Source organism: Eublepharis macularius, chromosome 17 (assembly GCF_028583425.1).
Source record: "Eublepharis macularius isolate TG4126 chromosome 17, MPM_Emac_v1.0, whole genome shotgun sequence".
Classification (NCBI taxonomy): Eukaryota; Metazoa; Chordata; class Lepidosauria; order Squamata; family Eublepharidae; genus Eublepharis; species Eublepharis macularius.
The window spans coordinates 3,672,501-3,688,728 of NC_072806.1; the positions used below are offsets into that span (position 1 = coordinate 3,672,501).

Sequence of the window (16,228 nt, forward strand, 5' to 3'; positions counted from 1 at the left end):
CTTGTTAATCGCCATCCTCTGGATTGTGGACTCTGTCTCCTTCTCACTTCGGAAGAGTCCCTATTTGGGCTGATTTACACCTCTGGAGGAAAACAAACTCTGCTTAAACAGAAGTCAAACAGACACCCCCGTCTCCACCCACACACCCTCTTATGAGAAAAGGCAACAAAACTTGCATTTTTTTAACTCTTCGGCTAACTTTCCGGACAGCTGGGATAGAAGAGGAGGGAGGGAAGTAACAGTGAAGGTTGCCATATTGTGATTTACAGTGCGTTCCAATGCAACGTTCCTCCAGTCTAAGCCCATTGAAATCAGGGGTCTTTGACTGAAATAATTCTGAACAGGATTGCACTGTTAATTGGTTATAGCGTTCCTAACTATGCAAACAGAGAAACTAACGGAGGATGTGCTTTGTTTTGGACATGGTTTGCAACTTTGGGGTTAAGGAAGATTTATTGTTTCTGGAAGGACCTATCCAAAAGATTCAGGATTTGAATTTGCAACCCTTTTCTAAGAAGACACAAGGGAGCAGTCATGCCTCCTAGCTAATAGCATGTCTCTTGTAAGGAGAGATGGGCACGAACCAGAAAAAAATGAACCATGCGGTTCGTGGTTCATCACGTTTCACGAACCACAAACTTGCACGAACCTGCCCTGGTTCATTTTGGTTTGTGAAAAAGTCACTTCTAGGCCAGCAAATCACCACTTCCAGCTCAGCAGAAGGTCACTTCCAGCTCAGCATAAGGTCTGCAGAAAGCCCAACCCCTGTTGCCTAGGAAACTGATAGATTGGCACCAGGCTCTCTGCAGTGATGAACCAAACAAACTGCCCTAAAGTTTGTGGTGGTTCGACAGAAATGGGCTCTGACAAACCGCTGGTTCATGAACCGCGAACCAGCCTGGTTCGTGACAAACTTTGGTTTGTAGTTTGGTTCGTGCCCATCTCTACTTGTAAGCAAGGTAAGGCCTTATCCCTGCTCTTTGCTTTTACTGTGCTTATAAATAGTACACTATGGATGAGGAGGTTCCCTCCATGTGAGAGCTGTGACCCGTACTTCCTCAATTCCAATTTAACTAGCAGAATTTCTAAAATTAATTCTAGAATTGTAGCATGTGCTATTTCTCACACCTTTTATCTCATTTGGTTTGTTTGCATCCTTCTCCCAGTGTGCACTTTTGCATTAATAAAACATTACAAACAAAGCAACCTTGGAGAGAGCATATGTATGCTTGTCTGAAGCTTCTTTTTGTGCAGTGTTTCAGTCATGCACCTGTGAGTTCCAGCACATCAGTGAAACACCAGACAATGTTGATACAAAACATTGATACAGTTCCATCAGGATGGGTTTTTTTACAATGTTTTATTAGTTTCTTAAGAAATAATAAAAGATGTGACAGAGGATTCCAAAAGCATTAAGTTCCATTTTGAAAGCAAGACCAGATAACTTTTAAATTGCAGGGCAAAATTTGGATGAGGTGAATTTCGAAAGCGTCCTTCCCCGTAATAACCTGTGCTTTTTAGCTGCTTTGGTGCAACGTGCAGGTGTAGATTTCAGAAATATATTAAATGGGAGATACTGATTGGAAGTAACATCCTTTGCTCTACGAGCCATTTCTCCTCATCGCCGATATATATTTTGAGGCTGACTGTGGTTATGCAACGTAAAAACCCTTTATACATTCTCGAGGGCACTGTCGTCTAACATTGACATAAAACCTGTTATCTAACATTCCACTTCTAAATGTATCTGAAGAAGGGAGCTTTGACTCTTGGAAGTTCATCCCCTGGAAATCTAGTCGGTCTTTAAGGTGGAACTGGACCCAAATCTTGCTCTTCTGTCTAAAACCTGTTGTCTAACAGAAGATATACATAGATAGCAAAGGACCCCATTTCTGCTACAAATTTATTTTATTCCATTATCTGTCATAATGGTAAACAACTTCAGATTTCCGATCTCATTTTCATTGCCATTCTTCCCAACTGATACTTTGCTTTTCTTATCCCAGGATGCAATTTGATTCTTTGAGAATTCCACTGGGATGTGTTTTACTTTACTCCAAGATGAAGGAAAAGTTGGAAAAGTGCCGGCCAGGCCGGCAAATGCATGGGAACAGAGAGAGAAGATATACAGGCTGGGGCGGTGCCCGTCAGGTTGATTTAGTAGGGAAGCTTTAAAAATAAGTAAGGGGGCCTGGCCATATGGTGTTCCTTTATCGCCTCGTCCAACTGGGCAGGCAGAGCTTCGATTGGGCCAAGGAGGGGTCCCCATAGCTGCAGGTGGCGTCGCAGAGACAGGTTTTCGTGAAGGTGGGGGGGATGCTTGGCAGCAGGGAGGGATGCCATCTCGGTAGGAAGTGGGCTTGTGAGAAGCTCTTGCCGGGTCCTCGGGAGCGGGTCAAAGGTCACGCGATAGCGCTTTAGCCCCCTGTCAACTCCACTGCGTCTTCTCGGACTTCCCATCTGCCCAGAGGCGACAGCTGTATGGTAATTAGCCCTTGTGCTAAGCTTATTGACTGTGAAAGGGAAGGCTCCTGCCGAAGGGAGGCGGAGAAGGGGGACAGGCAGGTGGTCTGCAGGCCAAGGCACGCTTCCCTCACTCTTCCAGCCTAGCCCGATCTGACAGGAGCCAGCGGGCGACCCTCCTGTCGGGGAGAAGAAACGGGACTCGTTCTGGCTGGAAGCACATGTGTCTGGGGAGGCGGCAGGATCATCTACTTCGCTTCTCAGCTAATGGTAGCATAGATCCTAGCTGCTCCAGAGCAGATTCAGAAAAGGGACCTGTAGGCTCAGCGAGCTTGGTGGAGTGGCACAACAGTGTCATGAAGATTTTTGGCAGACTAGAGTACCTTCTGGTAAGGGGCAATTGTCCAGAATGTTATGTAGGATGTCTTCCTTCCTTCCTTCCTTCCTTCCTTCCTTCCTTCCTTCCTTCCTTCCTTCCTTCCTTCCTCCCTCCCTTCCTTCCTCCCTCCCTTCCTTCCTTTCTCTCTCTCTCTCTCCCATTCTTCCACACAGAATGAATAAAGGACATGTTCTTATGGCATATATTTTCACCAAATGTCCTTTGAACAGGGAGATTCTGGGATGTAACTTCCAATGAGTTTGTGTATTTTTGATGTTATGTTGTTCAGCTCGGACTTGGGCAGTGGATGCGTCTCGGTGGCTGACACTTTCTTTACGAGTAAATGCCACCCCAACATCTCCAGTTCACAAGATTTCCTGTCTGTAACAGAACTGGGTCTAGTCTTCCTCATTATCCTCTCCTCCACTTTCCCTCTACCTCTGAGTTGAATTTTAGACCTGCCTTCTCGTTACTCTTTCATGCGTCCTGCTCTTTGATGGTACTGCATGAAAAGATTTGCCCTCATCCCATAGCTGGGAAAGATCTCTGCATGTAACCTTAGAGAACTATTTCCAACCAAGGGGACTTGCTGACTAGTGGCTAAGTCCAGTGTAAGTCAGTTTCATTTATGGTTGACTAATTTGTGGAGGGGTGTGTGTGTGGAGGGATTGTGAAATTGTGCAAAAGATTAGTTTTACATTTGCATTTCAGAGGTGGCAGCTTGTGCAGGGAGAGTGTTTGCAATGTGTGAAAATACTCACGTGTGGCGCTGAGCTCAACAGACCGTTGGGCAGAGCTCTTTGCAGGAATAGAAATGAGCAGGACTGTGGAAAGGCTGTGCACGGGAAATGAGGTGTGAGTGTGTGTGCGTGATTGATTGCTACCCAGGGAAGGGAAGAAACAAAAGAATAATGAATTCCTGCCCGGACTGGGGACTTGCGGATAGACAGCCTGCATGTGTTGACGGCCCTGTGTGCGCTGGGATAGACGGCTGGTTTTTGTAGACAGCACCGCGGCATCTCTGTGGAGGACACATGATCGTGCCAGGGAAAGTTTGTGGATGTCAGAAGGTTAATTTCTAGGGAGAAATGTCTGGAAGTTGGGCATTGTGCCCTGGAACCCTTAATTCTTTTATCTTAGGAATTTGAGAAATTGTTGTCTTTATTACTCCACAATGAGAGTGGGGGGGCACTTTGCACATCCTATGGGACTTTTAAAATTTCATCTGAACAGTTGCATGATTTGGGGGCAGAGCCCTGGAAGAATCATAACCATGGTGGCAAACCAGAAGGCACTCTGTGCATGCTTGGAGACAACTTTATGTCTGCTTCATAGATTGCAGCGTTCGTGATGAAACCAGGTTTCAGTGCTGAGACCTTGGCTGCGATTCATTTTGTTGTTGTTGTTGTGGTGGTGGTGGTTGTTGTTGTTGTTGGATTTATTATCTGCTCTCCCCGTAAATGGGCTGTGTGGATTACAACATAAATAAATAAATTACAATAAAAACAGCATTAAAATCATACAATACAATAACAATACATTTGGGCGGCAACCCAGGTTGCTCAACCCCCAGCCAAAAGCATTCCATGAGGTGGGAACGGGCAGACAATAGTTCAGGGGAAACCAAGATGAGGGTTTTTTTCTATCTGCCCCCAAAAGGAGACCAGCAAGAAAGCTTGCCTGTACCTCACCCTCTTCCATATACCTGGTGGAATATCTCCAGCTTGCAGGCCCGGTGGAAAGATAGTAAATCCTGCAGGGCCCTTGTTTCAGTGATCAGAGAGTTCTACTAGATTGGGGCCAGGACCAAAAAGGCCCTGTCCCTGGTCGAGGCCAGGCGTGCATCCTTGGGGCCAGGGACCACCAGCAGCTGTTTGTCAGCTGAACAGAGCACCCTCCTGGGAACATATGATGAGAGATATCCCTTGCAGATATGCTGGCCCCAGTCCACTAAAGGCTTTATAGGTTCAAACCAAAACCTTAAACCTAATTCGGAACTCTACTGGGAACCAGTGCAGCTGGCGCAGAACCATAGTTGAGAGGGGAAGGCCCACCGGACATGTTTAGAGGCAATCTTGGCCCCCTGGCCATACTCTAATTTTGCAAATGTTGCTGTCTGCTTTATTGATTTGAGCCCACTTTTATGTTCTAAAGTAAGGTAGGTAAGAAATAGAGTTGATAACTACGAGGGTTATTAGATGAAAACTTAGTTCCACTTAGTTTTGCCATCTTCTGGGCATGGAGCAGGGGTCCCAGGGGTTGAGTGGGTGGGGAGTAGTTGTGAATTTCCTGCATTGTGCATGGGGTTGGACTAGATGACCTTGGAGATCCTTTCCGACCCTATGATTCTAAGAGGCAGCTTATATAATTCTAAGTGGAGGTGCAGTGGAGGGAACGGAGTTGGGGGTGCTTATCCCCTTCTCCAGCAGCCTCTTCCCATGAACGTTTCCACATGTGTATTGCACAAGGCAATCTGAAGGGAGGCGGGAATCAATGGGGCTAGGCGCTGTGCTCAAAACTGCAACTCCCCCAGGGCTGCTTTTCATTTTAAAAAACATTGGCCGTTTTCACACTACTAACCTGCTTCTGCAATGTTGCGCAAAAAACGCAGAAGATAGCGTCTTCTTGTGAGAGTTTTGCGCAATGTCGTGCAAAACTCTCGCAAGAAGACGCTATCTTCCACGTTTTTTGCGCAACGTTGCACAACGTTACGGAAGCAGGTTAGTAGTGTGAAAACGGCCATTCTCTGCACACAGTTCCATTTAATAGGCTGTCAGTCTTACGTTGTGGCTTTGGGATAAGTCACACTTCACATTTCCCTCTGAAAACATATAAGCATGGGCAGAATGCCTTTCTCCCGACACAGAGTAATCCCCCCCAGCTCCATTCTGCTCCCTGCAACACCCACACTGGGGACAGAGGGATAACGGTTTGCTGGCTTGCAACCAGTCGTTTGGAGGTGTAAGCAGCCCCTCGGGATGTTCTTCAGTCATATTGTTCAGACACAACAGAGTTTGGTAGCGAATGCTGAGAACAGCGTTTTTTAAGAACATGAGAATTGCCCTGCTGGATCAAACCAGTGACCCATCCAGCTCAGCATCCAGTAGTTCACACCGCCGCCAGCCAGTTACCCTGGAGGGCCAACCAAGAGGGCAGAGAAGCTGAGACCTTCCCTTGACGTTGCCTCCCAGCGCTGGTATTCAGAGGCTTTGCGTATGAAAGTTCCTTTCAGTCGCCATGGCTAGTAGCCATTGATGAATCTGTCTAGTTCTCTTTTAAAACCGTCCCTACATACTCTGGTACCCTGACCTGGATAGCCCAGGTGAGCCTGATCTTGTCAGATTTCAGAAGCCAAGCAGGGTCGGCCTTGGTTGGTAATTGGACAGGAGACCTCCAGCGAAGACCGGGGTTGCAGAGGCAGGCAATGGTCAACCACTTCTGTTAGTCTCTTGCCATGAAAACCCCACCAGGGGCAGCCATAAGTCAGCTATGACTTGTGGGTACTCTCCACCACCACATACCTTGGTAGTGAATCCCACAATTTAATTACTTGTTGAGTAAAGAAGTATTTCCTTTTGTCCGTCTTTGATCAGCTGTCCATCAACTTTTGAGCATTTCTAGTCCTTATGGATCAGAAGATAGCCTCAAACGTTTGGGAGCACAACGCCTGCGGATATTTCACGACATGGGAGGACAGAAAGAGCAACGTTTCCTGTGGTTAGAAACAAGTATTTTTCCTCTTGCAGAAATGGGATAGTGTAGAGGTTAAGAGTGGCAGGACTCCGATCTGGAGAGGCAGGTTGGATTCCCCAATCCTCCACTTGAAGCCAGCTGGGTGACGTTGGGTCAGTCACAGCTTCTTTGAGCTCTCACCACCCCTCCCACCTCACAGTGTGGATAATAGCACACTTTGTAAACCGCTCTGAGTGTGGCATTAAGTTGTCCTGAAGGGCAGTATATAAATATGTTGTTGTTGTTGTTATACAAACAGTGCAGACAAATTCAAATGAAGTTATTTGTGTGGTTTATATAGGTTGGGAACTAGGGTGGCTGGGTCCGGGTAAGAGGAGGGTGTGCTTGGCTGAATGCTGCCTCCCTCTAGATCCATCCTTGGCAGTTGGGAGATTTCTTTAGAATATTTATGTGCCCGGCTTTCTTCCAAGCATCTCAGGACACAAGGAAGAGTTGCCAACTGCAGCTGGGGAAATTCCTGGAGATTTGGAGGTCAGTGCTTGGAAAGGGTGGAAGACAGGGAGCTCAGTAGAGATGCACTGCCATAGAAACTGCCTACAGGCCTGGTTTTTCCTCCAGGGGAACTGATAGGGTTGTAGTTGGCAGGGAGGAATTGGGGGCGGGATGGGGCCAGGCGGTCTGCATCACCCTGAACTTATGACATCTCTTCTGGTTTTGCACCTGAAGTGATGTCACACACCAGCACAACACCTACATGCCCCCTCATCTTCCCCCATTTCCCCCCTACCAACCTGTGAAGCACTGGCAGGGAATGAGGGGCAATCAGGAGTGGGGAATGCCCACCCACCCACCCAGGAACTGATCTCTGTGGTCTGAAGACCGGTTGTAATTCCAGGAGAACGCTAGGATCCACCTGGAGGTTGGTAACCCTTTCCCAAGGAAGGGACCAGGGTTAGCTGGAGGTGGGCCCATTTCTGATGGATGGTTGCCTGGGTGTGCCCCCCTTCAGATTTACCCCCATTGCCCATGCCGGTCCATAACTTGACAGAAGGGAAGAGGAGAGTTGCAGATGGATGGAAGGAAGAGAATTCTGCAGCGAACAGCACCTGCGCCAGTTCAGGAATTAATTGCAGAGATCCTCCTAGTAAATGTGGGTTTCAAGCATAGCAGAATTTAGCATAAAGAGAAACTCTGGAACAATCCGGACAAGCGCTGGAGGAATCAGTTCGTCCTCAGCCTGGAGGAGAAAAAGCTTTGCCCCATCTTGCAAGAGACAGTGAGAAAGAGATGAGTTACATCCAGATGTTTAGGGTCAGGACTCCGGTGGTTGTAGAGAAGAGAGATTGCCCTCCTCTGCAAGTTCAGTCTTTATTCTTCATGTAAGAACCCTACGCCTTTGTCTGGATAGCCTGATTTCGTCAGATCTCAGATGCTAAGCAGGGTCAGCCTTGGGTAGTAATTGGATGGGAGACCTCCAAGGAAGACCAGAGTTGCTAGGCAGAGGCAGGCAATGGCAAATCACCTCTCTTAGTCTCTTGCCTTGAAAATCCCAGCGCGGTCACCGTAAGTCAGCTACGGATTGACAGCACTTTCCACCACCTCCAAGAAATCCTCCATCAAATATGATCCGTCTCTTTGCACACATGGATGATGCAGCGTTGGTGGCTGACCCGCCACATCTCATGTTTAGAAATGTGGTGGATGCTTCATGGATGGACAAAAAAAGAAACTTACGGGGCTAGTCCATGGAGGAGCCTCTTAGCACCTAGAGCCCCCAAAGGGTACCCCAAATCACATCCTGTTTCTCTGAGACTTCTTGGTTTGTATATTTTAAACGTGCGTGTGTGTATGTTGACTTACGGCGAACCCAGCAAGGGGCTTTCAAGGCAAGAGGTGGTTTGCCATTGTCTTTCTCCGCACAATCTTCCTTGGTGATCGATCATCCAAGTACGGAACCTGCATAGCATCCAACATCTGTCGAGATCAGGCTAGACCATGCTGCCTTCCATCCCATATTTTGAATACATGAAGGGAATACATTACTTTCTGCTATTTCTAACCCCCTCTGTGTGTGTGTGTGTTTTAGTGTGATCTAATGACAACAATTATTATGAATACAATTGGGGCAATAAAACAGTGCACACCCACAGTATTGGGGTCCCATTGACCCCAACAACTCCCCTTTAGGAAATGTGCTGATGCAGCTGTTAAAGAGATGTTATCTGTCAAGAACTGTTTTATTCATTTTAAGTGTATGACTAAGCATGAGATGGTCTTTGAGACCCCTGAAGTATTAATACGAGGTCATTACAGACCCAGGGTACCGTCCTTTACAACGCACACCTGTGCTGTATGCAGTAATTCTTAATACAAGTTCATTTTGTTCACATTAAATTGAAGCCATTGTCAAATACGTCTCATTTTCAGGGCTATGATTTGGGGAGGGCTCCATTTGACCCTGGCATTGGATTTGTAAAGTGTTTCCCCCCCCCCAGGGTAGTAAGATTAAAATATTTCTTCCTAAAGTCCCCTTTGTAGATGTCTGCCTGTGTTCTTCCCCTCCCACTTTCAGCTCTTTTTCATCATTTGCCAGTTTGAAAATATCCATATTTTGAGGGGCAGCGGGGCAGGGTGGGGGAATAATTTCCAACGGACAGCGGACGGACGCCTCTCCTGGAATGTGTTTCCTCTTTGTAGTGCCTTTGCTGGCATTCAAAGTGTTCCCTGGGTAACCATTGTCCGATCTAATTTTTTTTTAAAGCAAAGCTCTCAATGCCAGCTTCGGCATCCTTGTGGCCTATAAACTCTAAAGCAATGGGGGGGACTGGAAGGGGAGACGTAAAAAGCCTGAGGGGGTGTGATTTATTGAAATGACATGAAAGCAAGGCGAACAGATGACAGGAGCAGTTGGCAGGAGGTCCGCATTTGTCTTTGACACGGTAGCTTGGCTTAGCGAAGCCGCCTCTCCTATGCTCCGAAGCGTTACCGCTTCGGCTGATTCGCCTCCCCAAAGGTTTCAGCTCATGCATCTCCACTCTCTGCCTGATTCAAAGCACCTCTGCTAAGCTCATCTTTTTCTCAAAGCATCACTGATCTCCCTTCTCCATATGTGTCTTTATGTCTAGATTTCCAGGCTTGGCACGTAGAAGGTCCCAGGTTTGATCCTCAGCATCTCCAGGATTTGGGGTAGAAGGTGATGGGAAAGACCTCTGCCCGAGACCCTGGAGAGCAGCTGCCAGTCCGAGTAGACAATATTGCCCTTGATGGGCCAAGGGTCTGAGTCAGTATATGGCAGCTTCATGTGTTCAGTAGTGGCTTCTTTATCAGACTCTGGCACAAAATCAAGCTTCTGGCCCTCAACTTTAAAATTATTCCTCGCAAAGCTCTCTCTTTCGCCTTCCAAGTGTCCCTTTGAGTCCCTTATTGCAGCCCTCCCCACCATCATTACTACATGGATCTATATTCCAGTGGGGTAGCTGTGTTAGTTCTATGTACCCCCCCCCGAAAAACACCACCTAGTGGCACTTAAAACACTCAATAGATTGATCGTGTCTTATTGTAGCTCACAAAAGCTGGGGCTACAGTTAATTGGTTAATCTTTAAAGAGCCACGAGGATTCCTTTTTCTATCTCACTACTACAAGAATTTGTCAGCTCCGCTTTGAATCCTTGATATGCTATTTATCTAAATAAATGGAAGTTTGTGATTTTCATGGGGAAGTACTCAATCGTGTAACATCCAAAGTGTTATATCAGTCCAAAGAGTTATATTCTAGGAGGGGTTATGCACACACAATGAATTGCTTGTTGGGCACTCTAGAAGCTGATTGACAAGTCTCTCTCTTCTTTGCACAGCTGGAATGAGATGCACCTGAGTTTAAATGTAAACCTTCGCCTGAGAAGGTGGGAGCATGCCCAGTAGCAAGAACTGGCTGACTTTTTGCATTTCCAGACAGGTTCAAGGCCAAACACTCCAGCTTGAGAAATGGGAATGAAAGAATCTGTACATATTATACATTCCAGTATAAAATGTCAGCCCCTGGACCTCCCTTTGTCCTCTCTCCTGCCCTTTCTACCAGGCACGCGCCAGGCCAGTGGCACATTTACATCATTCTTTAAGCAAGCAAGCAAGCCGTTATTGGCATATATAAAATATAAAATTTTAAATACAGAAACTCCATACAAAATGAGATTAAAATTACAGATAGGAACTGGGCAACAGTGCAGCAAAACCAGTACAGAATCTTACTTGTCAGGGCGTATAGCCATGGCACTGTAGAGAAACTTTGCTACTATTTCAGTTATTTCCCCATCTGGGTTGTCAAGCAGAAACTGAACCTTAAAATCATCAGAAAACTCTGAAAGTTGGGCTAATATAGGATGTAGAAGATCCCGGCGGGATCCCGGGATCCTGCCGGGATCTTCTACATCATTCCTTTATGGGGCCTTCCATTACAACTCCCTTCTCTTTCATCTTGTTGCTGCCACTGTCCCTCCACTGTGGATTTATTCCCCCCCGCCCCGCCCATCACAGCCATCCCCACCAGTTGCAGCTGCCTCCTCCCCTCCCCAAATTGTGGCTACCATTTTTTTTGCACTCCTTTTAGCTCATTGGTGCAGATGGGTCTAAAAGGAGCAAGGAAGTGCAGTTGCTGGGACTGCCCCCCCCCCCCCCCCCGTGGGCTGACTGCAAAGGAAGCTGCAAGAGGTCAGCAGGGCATGATTCCCTTACGTGCGTCTTCCTCTGCTGCCTCCAGGCGTTTCTTCCTTGGGAAATTGGACGTCAACCCAGCATCGCCCGCTGGGAGTAGCAGCCAGGTTCCCTGGCAGGCTGTGGGTCTTGGTTGGTGCCCAACCAGGCCAGTCCCTGATGCCAGCCTTGGACATCAGAGATGAAGGGTGTAGTGACCTCTTTTTAGTTTTCAGAGGTTTTTTTTTAGTTTTTTAAAAAAAGTTTTAATATATCAAAAAATAACCCTAGAAACTACAATTACACACACACAGCAGCAACAAAACTGTATAGCAAATATCTGCTGGCAAAACTGGAAGATTGCGTGACCACCGAAAAAATAATTCATCCCACACAAGCGGGATTTTGGAAAGGTCTTGGAACTATAGACATACTAATAAACGCAAACAAAAACTAAAATAACTAATCAATATACAAAAACATGCATAATACAGGGGGGGGAAATCTAAACTGAAAAGTATCTGATTTTCTCCAAAACAAATATTTGCACCATGTCAAATCTACACTTTTTCTAGGTGGTGATTAAACGCTCTTGTTTTTAATGTCAAAATCCCTTAATCCATAAATCCACAAATGATCAAATCACTGTTAACTGTTTCATCTAAATAGTCTATAAAGAGTTTCCACTCATCAACAAATGCATATACTTTTTTCTAATCAGTGAAGTCGGCTTTGCCATCTCAACCAGTTCCATCATCTTTATCAGCTAGGGTTCCCAGGCCGCGGTTGGAAAATTCTGGGAGATTTTGGGGGCGGTGCCTGGAGAGGGCGGGGTTTGGGAAAAGGAGGGGCTTCAGAATGGTATAATTCCATAGACTCCACCCTCCAAAGCCACCATTGTCTCCAGGGGAACTGATGTCTGTCACTTGGAGATCAGTTGTCATTCCGGGAGATCTCCAGCCACCACCTGGAGGCTGGCAAACCTATTGTCAGCCATTCCTCCATTGTGGGCATAGTCGAATTCTTCCAGTTTTGAGCATATAGTAATCTCACTGCTGTAATCATATATAGTTTTTAGTTTTAGTTTTCAGGGTTTTTTTTTTAGTTTTCTAAAAAAACGTTTTAATATATAATGTTTATTGTGTTTTTTGTAATAAGACCGAAGATAGACTTTGAACTGATGTTAGGTAGTACTTTAGGCCATCAAGGTATTGGGAAAGAAGAACAGGACCTATTTAAAGCAATGGTGCTAGCCGGTAAAGCAGTAATAGCATTTGGTTGGAAAGATAAAACCAAGTGGACAGAATTAAATTGGCAGAATTATTTATTTGAATATATTCGATCAGACATTATAGCTATAATTAATCAGGATGAGCCATGGGAATTAAGGGTAGGAAAGATTAAGGAAAAGTGGCATTTACATCTAAAATGGGTTATGGAATGTCAACAACGGGACGTTCGGTGGAAGCTTCTAGGCCTCTGCCCCTGGCTAGGAAGGATGAGAAGTTAAGGGAGGGAGGGAGGGATAAGGGTATGGGAACATAGATGGATAACTTGTATGAGGAATAGCCGTCCAAATATATAAAATCCTCCACCCCCCACCAGCTACGGTATATAAATATCCTCGGTGACGATTCAAGTGAGGAGGAAGAAGAAGGAGAACTAGAGACAATTAGAAGAGAGAAGGGACTTAGAGATTAATCTTTTTTTATTTGGATGTGGAGGAACAAGATAATACATTGATTTATGGAGGGGGTTGGAGGGCAATGGGTATATATGTACGGGAATAGGGATGTTTTGCAGGCAATGTATTACATATATATACATATATAATATTGTAACTATTAATGTGCACAAATAAATAAATAAATAAATTACATAAAAAAATATAATGTTTATTGTTGGTTTTAATTTTTTTTTAAATGTTGTAAACCACTTCGGGCCTCGTTTGAGGGAGAGGTGGTATAAAAATCTAATAAATAAAATAAAGACGAGCGGCTTGCCCCCCTATGCCCGTTTTCTCTTAATCGAGAGTACTCTTGGCAACATCGCTGCCTCCCGCTGAGCATTAGGATGCCCTTCCAAAGGCATGACTCATTCCTGCCCCATGGTATCTTCGGGTTCCTCTTATTATAGCACCTTCCCGGCAGGGCCAGCAGCCTAGATATAACTCATCCTAATGAGAGTGAAGTGCACGTTGCCTAGCAACGCCCGGGCCTTGTGGGGGCTTTCCTGTACCAAAGTGGCCGAGGCACTTAAGCTAATGGGTGCCGCTGTCTGAAAACTCACTGCTGTTTTTGTTTTTTTTTAAATTGAGTGGTGGGGTGGGGAAATAATGTGCTCCAGCAGAGGGGAGATCCAGTTGCAAACGAAATCGGTCACGGAAGATTAATTGGCATGATAAAAGACCGGCAACAATTCGTAGTCATGGGTGTGAGGGTATCTGTACAACCAACAAGGCCCGGTGTTCTCACTCAGCAGAATGAGTGGTAGCATCCAACCTCAGGAGGGACAGTGCCCCATGTCTTTTAAAAATTCCTCCCTGCTAGTAAACAGCTAGCATGCCAGGGAGAAAGGTTCCAATCTAGGCCTTGCTGTGCTTCTTTTCTGCTTGCAAAGGGAGCTTCCCCCCCCCCTGTGTGTGTGACTTCTTTGCCCACCATCTTGCAGTGTAGTTCATTTTACCACCTCATTCTGTTGAGTCAAAACATTCTACTGGATTGAAAATCATTTACTCTCCCCAATAAAAGATTGTTGGGGGAGGAGGGGTAGAAATCTTGCCCGAATTATGACTCCCAGGATCCTTTGGGCAAAGTCACCATAAGTGAAACTAACGTGAAACTATATATATTTGTAATGTAGCTGTGTCCCTTCATTGTTGTTTTGTTCAATCTGCACTCTAAGTTCAGACTTAGATATGCTATAAGAAGATCCATGCTGGACCGGAGAAAGCATCCATCCGTTCTGTTTCTCAAAATGGCCAACCGAATGCCCAAAGACAGGGCCTGTTCTCGTATTGCCACTTCCCTTCATTGTGAATATTTAAAATAACATTCAGCGTTCTCATTTAGATTTTCAGAGGTTTGTAGAGGTTCGTGACACCCCTCTACTCTTTTAAAGACACTTAAACCAACCATCACGTCTGGTGGCAGTGAATTCCATAAGTTCCTTATGCATTGTATGAAGAATTTATTCCTTGGGAATTATATGGTGTGCCCAGTTCATCCTGGATATTAAAAAAATGAAAAATATGTTGTTTATTTTCGTACCACCTTATGACTGCCGCAAATAATATTTTAGACCTTTCCTTCCTTGCTTGCTTCCTTCCTAAACAGCTGTTCTTGTAACCGATGGCACTCTTTGCTTTTCTCTTTGGGCCTGCAGGATTTCTCCTACGATGACTCCAAAGTGGAATTCAACGTTGACGCCCCCAACGGGGTGGTCATGGAAGGCTACCTCTTTAAAAGAGCAAGCAACGCTTTCAAGACCTGGAACCGGTAAGGGATTCTCACATCCTGGAAAGCTTCCCTTATCCCTGCAATGTTAGTCAGTCGAAGAAAGCAAGGCACGTTCACCCCCTGACTCTTGTCATATGTGTGAGCATCCTCATAGATGCGAGAATCCAGAGTCCCTCTAAAAGTCCTTTTATAAGAACATCCGAAGAATCCTACCGGGTCAGACCAAACGTTCACCTAGTCTAGCACCTCATTTCCTGCAGAGACCAGATAGATGCCATCAGGGAGACCACAAGCAAGAAACAAAGGCCACACCTTGAACTTAAGTGTGTACTGGCTGGCTACATGGAGGATGTATTTTCTCTATATACTAGCACTTGGGGTCCCTCAATGCAGTTGATGGGTAGTAGATTTAGGACAGGCCAGAGCAATTTCTTCCTCTCGCTGTGCATAGACTCGTAGGGTTGGAAGGGACCTCCAGGGTCATCTAGTCCAACCCCCTGCACAATGCAGGAAATTCGCAACTATCTCCCCTTCCCCTACACACACCCAGTGACCCCTGCTCCATGCCCAGAAGATGGCAAAACACTGCTGGTATCCCCAGCTGAACTGGCCTGGGGGAAATTGCTTCCTGGCCCAAAGGTGGCGATTGGCATTACCCTAGGCATGTAAGAAGGGGCCACAAGAACATCATTGTCTTGTGGAATTCACTGCCACAAGATGCAGCAATAGCTGCTGGCTCACGCTGCTTGTTAGATGTCTCATACTATTGATTGTGTTGACTTACATTATCTGCCTTGAGTCTCCATGAGAAAGGCAGGCAGTAAATAATGTGATACATCTATTTATCTATGGCCGTTGGAGGTAACTTTGACTCCTGTGCTCTGTATGTATGCCTTATGGAGAACATCTGGTTGGCCGTTGTGGGAAACAGTATGCTATCTGTTCCATTCCAGCTTGATTATTTATTTATTTATTTATTTATTTATTTATTTATTTATTTATTTTATTCCATTTATACCCCGCCCTACCCACAAATGGGGAGGCTAAAATAAGCCTGGCTAAAATGGGGAGGCTAAAATAAGCTGGCTAAAATAAGTCTCTCTCTACACAAGACATCTTACACGGGAACACTCAAGTGTCTTACTTTCTGTGTGGTCGTATATTGAAGTGTACTTTGTCTCCCTAGCGGTGCACGTGTATCCACAATGGGAGAACAAGTGCAAGATCTTTCACTTGATCCTACTTGTGTAAGATGTCTCGTGTAGGGAGACTGTGACACTGAGAGATCTCTGTCTTTTGGTGCTACACCTCTGAAGATGCCAGCCACAGCTGCTGGCGAAACGTCAGGAACTACAATGCCAAGACCACGGCGATACAGCCCAGAAAATCCACAACAACCATCGTTCTCCGGCCATGAAAGCCTTCGACAATACATGGAGACTCTTAAGTTTGACCTTTCAGCAAATTATATCAAAAAGCCCATTTTGAAAACATGCCACGGCTTCTATGTGGACTAGAAACTTTACAGTCATTTTGGTGACCTTTT

General features: G+C 45.7%; 1 protein-coding gene across 1 annotated transcript in view; it reads left to right on the forward strand.

The window, feature by feature from the left end:
• ACAP3 (ArfGAP with coiled-coil, ankyrin repeat and PH domains 3) overlaps positions 1-16,228 on the forward strand; it is a 159,771-nt gene that overhangs the window by 106,631 nt on the left and 36,912 nt on the right. Inside the window, exon 11 of the mRNA XM_055001930.1 lies at positions 14,609-14,721. Coding sequence (XP_054857905.1) covers positions 14,609-14,721 — 113 coding nt within the window. The remainder of the gene's footprint in view (positions 1-14,608; positions 14,722-16,228) is intronic.